Source organism: Montipora foliosa, chromosome 5, assembly GCF_036669935.1.
Source record: "Montipora foliosa isolate CH-2021 chromosome 5, ASM3666993v2, whole genome shotgun sequence".
In the NCBI taxonomy this organism is placed as follows: Eukaryota; Metazoa; Cnidaria; class Anthozoa; order Scleractinia; family Acroporidae; genus Montipora; species Montipora foliosa.
In genome coordinates this window covers 13,536,639-13,542,839 of record NC_090873.1, presented here as the reverse complement: position 1 = coordinate 13,542,839, position 6,201 = coordinate 13,536,639, and the positions used below count along the sequence as shown (strand labels likewise).

The 6,201-nt window shown below is 39.8% G+C and overlaps 1 protein-coding gene across 1 annotated transcript in view; it reads right to left on the bottom strand.

Moving 5' to 3' along the window:
• Positions 1-357: 357 nt before the first annotated feature.
• Positions 358-6,201, bottom strand: part of LOC138002958 (uncharacterized) — a 31,338-nt gene continuing 25,494 nt past the window's right edge. Inside the window, exons 6-8 of the mRNA XM_068848923.1 lie at positions 2,859-2,945; positions 2,308-2,343; positions 358-1,669 (exon numbers count right to left, since the gene is read on the bottom strand). Of these exons, the coding sequence (XP_068705024.1) occupies positions 744-1,669; positions 2,308-2,343; positions 2,859-2,945 (1,049 nt within the window). The 3' untranslated portion in view covers positions 358-743. The remainder of the gene's footprint in view (positions 1,670-2,307; positions 2,344-2,858; positions 2,946-6,201) is intronic.

Sequence of the window (6,201 nt, the reverse complement as noted above, 5' to 3'; positions counted from 1 at the left end):
TATAGGGTTGATTTCTTATGGTAATTATTACGATTTCTCCATGCGACCATATTTGGTGCTTTTGTCTACAGCGCCCTTATTAGCTTCTGTCTTTCCTTTGATCTTAGCATCCTTTACACAATCCTCTGTTAATGAAACAGCAAAATCAAAATGATAGCACAGTGATTTCTAAGCTGCACTAGTCGTAACTGACTTACTGGTATTCTCTTTCCAATACTTTTTATGTCTCTTGTTTCGATTTCACAGCGTTGAGGGTACAGTTCTAAGCAAACTTTTACTTCTCTCTTACTGGCCATATTTTCAGCTGTTGCAATTCATTAAGATGCACCTTGGGTCCTTCCAACACTGCGCTATCTCCACATTTCACTCGGTGTAAAACATAAAATGAGGTCCTACAAGAGCATTTCAAAGGACAAAGAAGACCAGAAGTTTTGTTCTGGAAAAAAAAGCACACCGATGCAGGGAGGATGAAAATTGTTTATATTTTCTGAACTTTTCTTTGGCAGAATGATTGGTCTACCTTAAGCACACTACAATTTAATCCCATTGGATTATTTCGAGTTAGTCCTATACCGTTTTCAAGAAATAATTGTTCAGACATGCATGGGACCGAGGACTTGGCTTCAAACTCTGAAATTCTATCTTTTCTAACTACTATGCATGTTGTATGATACTTTTTAAGATTTCTCCATTCTATCGTGTTTAGTGCTTTTGTTTACAACGCATTTAAATCCTTTTGAAATTTAGCATTTGTCTTTTCCCTTTATCTTCGCCTCCTTTGCATCGGTGGCTCCAGCATAGCCTGTGCTCGCCCTTTGGACCTTTTCTTTACACTCTGCTTTTGGTACTTTGGCTTTTTCAGCCTCTCCCACACTGGCCGTTTCAACCGTCTCAACATCTTCCTGTTGCTGCGTATTAAGTGCCTCACGAAGGTAAGCCACATCTGCATGAATCGGATGAGCACTTGAGGTTTCTCCATCTGTTGTCGATGTCATTCTTGTAACGTCTTGTTCCCCTTTAATCAAATCTGCCTTATCCACCAGTTTAGGAATACCATCCTCTGCCACTTCACCACCACTTGCATTAGGGACCTCAATAGCATCCTTGTCTACTGGCCTTTCTTTCTTAAGTTTCCCTGCATCTCTTTCTTCAATACCTGTCACGTTGGTCATATCAGCAGCTGTATGCATACACGGTTTGTCAGCCACAACTATGTTGTCTACTTCAGTTAATTCAACAACTTTTGGTTCCTCATTTTTAGTCGTTATGCCCTTTGCTACCTCAGCTTCCAATTTGAGGACACTTGCATCTTCTTCTATCACTGCCAGTTTTGACGCTTTCGGTCCATCAGCACCTTGAGCAGCTCTCACCCTGTGTGCTTGTTGGTGTTTTTCTTGAGATGAGATTTCTCCTCCGGCCAAGTCCCACACCCTGTGGAATGACACCTTAGTCCTCGTACACTTTCTTGTTTTTTCCACTTCTGGACGTTCTGTTTTCGCCGCTTTAGGTTCTTCTGCCCTCGCTTCCAGTGCAATCATTTCACCACCTGGCGGTTTCTCCTTTGCGTTTACTCTTGCATCTTTAACATATGATACTTCTTCTCTTTCAAGGTAGATTTCTGCTTGTTCGTTCCTTACATGTTGTTCATCTTCTTTCTCCACTTTCACATCTAAGTTAGGGATACAAAAAAAACGTTTAAGTGTGTTACTTGCTCAAAACCCAAATAGTAAGAATGTTAATGCTAAAAGGAAACTATCAACTTGGGAAAAAACGGGTACTTCACATCAAATTCAAGTTTATCTCTATTCACAGAGGTACTGACATTTATTGCTTGCCTCAGAAACAGTTTTTCGTCTGGTCATATCTTTAATAGCATTTTCCACAATTGAGACAAAATAGATCTTAACGCCTTACTACAAAGTATTACGGGATTGAAATTCGGACAAACATGGCAAAAAATGTCATTTTTGTTGTCCGCATGCTAATCCCATAATGCTTTGGGCACTAAATCGTGACGTCAATTGCATAGAGTGCTATTCTTTGTTTCCCCATAAGAATTATTCCAACAAAATAATTAAAAATAAAGGCTATCATTCTACCAGCGTTATACATGCGCGAACCTTAAGCCTCATTTACAGTGTGCACCCTCCAATTGCGTTGCTCGGTGCTTCGATGCCGAGCCGAAATAATGACAGAATCGTAAGCCAACCTTCATTCCTCTTTGGCTGGATAAAGATGTTTAAAGATTCTCTCTTTTAATTCAAGGGAAAGCCGAAAATAACACGTGGCTTTCATAATTACTTTTACCTGATTCCAAGAATACGGCATTATCTCTCTCTTGCTCTGTAGTACATAGAAAAATAACAGGAAGATAAATACGACAATGTCAAAAATCAATTTTCAGCAACTTAAAAGAGATTTTTGCCATGGATCTCTGATATTTTACTGTCTTGTGATGGGCCCTAAAACTTAAATCAAGCAAACGAAGTATCCGCTTTTTGACCCACAATCGAGTTCGTTTGAGGCCTTGGTCCAACTTAGCAACAACACCACAAACTGCATCTATTCAGCCTCCACATATTACAGAGTTAGCAGCCTAAAACTGAATCGAAAGAGAGCGGAAATGACTCTCAAGGCCCTCAGGGTTATCACTCAGTCCTTACAATATATATATTATTAAGGCTTCACCCGTGTCACTCACAAGACCTCCTGGCACAAGTCAGAAATGCTTCTTTGCAAATTGCGCCTTTTATGTCAAGTTAAGGTTCATTTTGTGGGAAAGGTAGAGCTTGCATTTTCAGCATTTTATTATCACTTGACTGCCTTGGTTATATCGTTATTGTTGTAGATCATGTTACCCTTGTCATCTTCAGATTCCGCATTGTCCTGTTCTTCCTGTTCTTGTTCGTCTTCTGCAACCGGGTCACACCAGTCAATATCAACATCTTTCAAGGGAAATCAGGATTATTTTACTTATTTTTTATTATTTTCTTCAACTGTGCTTATTTTAAGGAGCATGTATCATTAAATTCATTGAAAGATAAAATGAAATCGACAGATGGAAATAAAACAACATATTTAATTTTTTGGAAGACATGTTTCGACAAACGCATGCCACCTTCACTTTTGAATGAGTTGTGCAATTCGAATTTAGACTTATTTGTGGAAAAATACAAAGGTTAAATTGATACTTTCTTCGCATACTTACAAAAACAAAGTAAATGAATTGGCTAAGATAGTTAGTTCTTATCGCGACTAAGCCGTTAAAAAGGATCGTTGTAATTTAAAAGTGAATAACCAAGGAGACTAAACTGAAAGAGAAGTTGTTGCTGTTGTTTAAGAGTACGTTGTGCCATTTGATATGCAAAGCTCCCTTTATTTTAGTTTTAGAACGCAAGTTGGCTGAGTCTAAGACTTTGAAACATTCAGTTGAACAGAGTCTCGACAAGTTTTTGATGTTGCGAGATGTTTGTACTCATGAGATGACCTGTCCGAAACAAAATGCTAACGTACGCGAGTGGAGATATAACGAACAGTTTTGTCAATGCAAGTGACATTACATCCAACACAAGTAAATTTACAAACTACGTGCGAGCGGAGATCCTGTGGCACACAATCTTTCACAATGAACAACTATGTTACCTTAAAAGTCGAAAAAACAACAACAACAACAACAACAACAACCTAATGTCAATATAAGTGCTAGATTTTTTTGTGTTACTTTCTAAAAAATTCCAATATTAGGGAATTGTTGGAAAAAAAAACATGCTAGTTTTATTATTTTTCTGGCTGGCGTGACACACTGCGCAGAATTTCTTGCGTCATTGGTGCGAACATTAGCGCGCGCACATTCATAAAATGGCGGATTTTCATTCATGACAGCTCAATCTGTTTATCAGTCGTCCAACATGGGAAACAGTTTTTTCGTAACATTGTGACGAGTTATTGAATGTCTTTATGTGTTGTTAATATATTTGTGTAATTAGTCCAGTCGCAAGTATCATGTAATACTGACCGCACTTGTAATTCAGAATATGCAATAAGCGGAAATAAACAAATCTATCCATCCATCCATAAACAGACCCGTAAAGGTCTTTCTGCGGTAAACAGAGGTAAATGGAACAGAGCAATTGTTGTCAATCAAAACATCGAAAATATACATTTATTTCCAACCTCTCTTTCAATTGTGAGACGTAAGTTGGGGTGTCTAGAGTTGATATAATCAAAAAACAATGAGGCATCGTTTTCGTTGTCAAATAGGCAGCATTTGTCATCTACATAACGTCTACAAGACAATACAGATGAAGACAGGGAATTTTCCATCCAGGCTTTTTCATGATGTCCCATGAAAAGATTATCAAGGATTGGAGCAAGAGCGGAATCCATTGCAACCACATCAATCTGATCATAGAAAACACCATTAAATAAATAAAAAATTGTTAGTGACTTGCCTGTAGCAAAGGAAAATATTATTTTAAGGTCAGTGGGTGATATTTTAAGATCGGGATTACCCTAACAAATGTAATCATCAGCTGACGAACGTAAGCAATCGACAGATACCAACAGACACCTAGTTTCCATAATATACAGTGACTTATCTGGCAGCCGCCAAAGAGAAGTTGCCGTGAGCCCTCATCCCTTTTGTTTCTTAAATCTGGTCACCGATGAAACTTCTCAGCGGTGTGATTACGAATGCTGAACACATTTCGCTATTTAGAAAAAACTGAGCAAAACACTGAATTCTGGAGGTCCCAGGTAACCTCACTTGTCAGCGTTTGGTCCATTCTCGCTGAAATTACTGCTTGGATCATCATTTGCCGGATTGCGGCTAGTCTGGATTTCCCCAACAGGAGCAGACTATATCTTCCCTTTGAGATTCACCAGGCAAAAGGGTAGGAGAGCATAGGCTGTGAGTAAGGCATCAGGAAGGTGCCTGGGGGTCTCTCAACAGACAGGGAACCAAGGTCAAGATCAAGATTTTTCACCCCTCTCACTTTCAAGTGCAGTCTCCAACACTTCACGGTTATTACTTATCCACGTCGTTAACCAAGAGTCTCCTGCAGACGACATAAATCATGCACAATATCCGTAGCTTTCTCAACAATATCTACAGATGTTAGACAATCACCTCTACCAGGAAGTTCTCTCTTTAACCCTTTGCCACATGGAGTTGGGCAAAACTAGCACAACGTGGTCCCCAGATACTGCAAAACAGGTAAACAGTCATCCTATGGACTTCGACCTTCTCAGTTTGGTTGCCATCTTTCTACCAAAGAAACCGAATAGTATGGTAATCCTTTGATTCCTTGAACATCCCCCATTAGAACGATCGGACCTTCACAAAAACGTAATGGAAATTCCACACGTTTGCTCGTCAACTTGGGGCCTTGCAAATCTTCCGTGTTGGGCGAAGTGCTAGCAAACTCAGCACTACAGTCGAACACAATAAACGTCCTCCCCAGCTTGTTTATATTCAAAACGTTGTGATGGAGAAGGTACCAGTTCCTTCGATAAGTTAATTTTCATTTCCGGCACATTCTACGCATAATCTCAATCCAGCATTTCTTGAATTCTAGCTTTGTAGTTGGCATGTAAATCAGGATCCCTAAGAAAGCATTTGCACATAGATTTGAGACCCTTCTGTGCCACAGCAAATATTGACCATCCGTGATCTCAATTGCCCACTTCCAAAATTCAACTACTCTCGTGTCACAGACGTAACTGATGAGAGTGTAATGTGAAGTGCTGAGTATCTACCCCATATGAACCATGTGAGCGTTAGCCCTACTGATGGAAAAGGGCCCACACAAGGAGAGAGAAAAACTCTGACCAGGGTGGAAATTGAACCCACGACCTTCTACACTTATATAGGGTTCTGTGGGTAGCATGTCTCATCGTATGTCCATGCGCACTCACCCTTGTCATTGTCAGGTGCTTTGTGAGAGGGCCCTTCCTGTCAAGTTCTAATACAAAGATCATTGCGGCGTAAGTCCAACCTTGGGCAGTCAGCAAGTTCACGTGCCTTGCTGTAGGTTTGTTTGGTTTGTTTGTTAGCAAAAGCTCGTTTCTGGACTCTTTCGATCTGCTCAGATAAATAGAAAGGGAGAACATATTTCCAGACTTATAAATTTAAATTGAGACTTTCCGGTGTCCAGAACTGCTCTACCTGCCTGTCTAATTGCTCATCGGCTCAAACAAAGT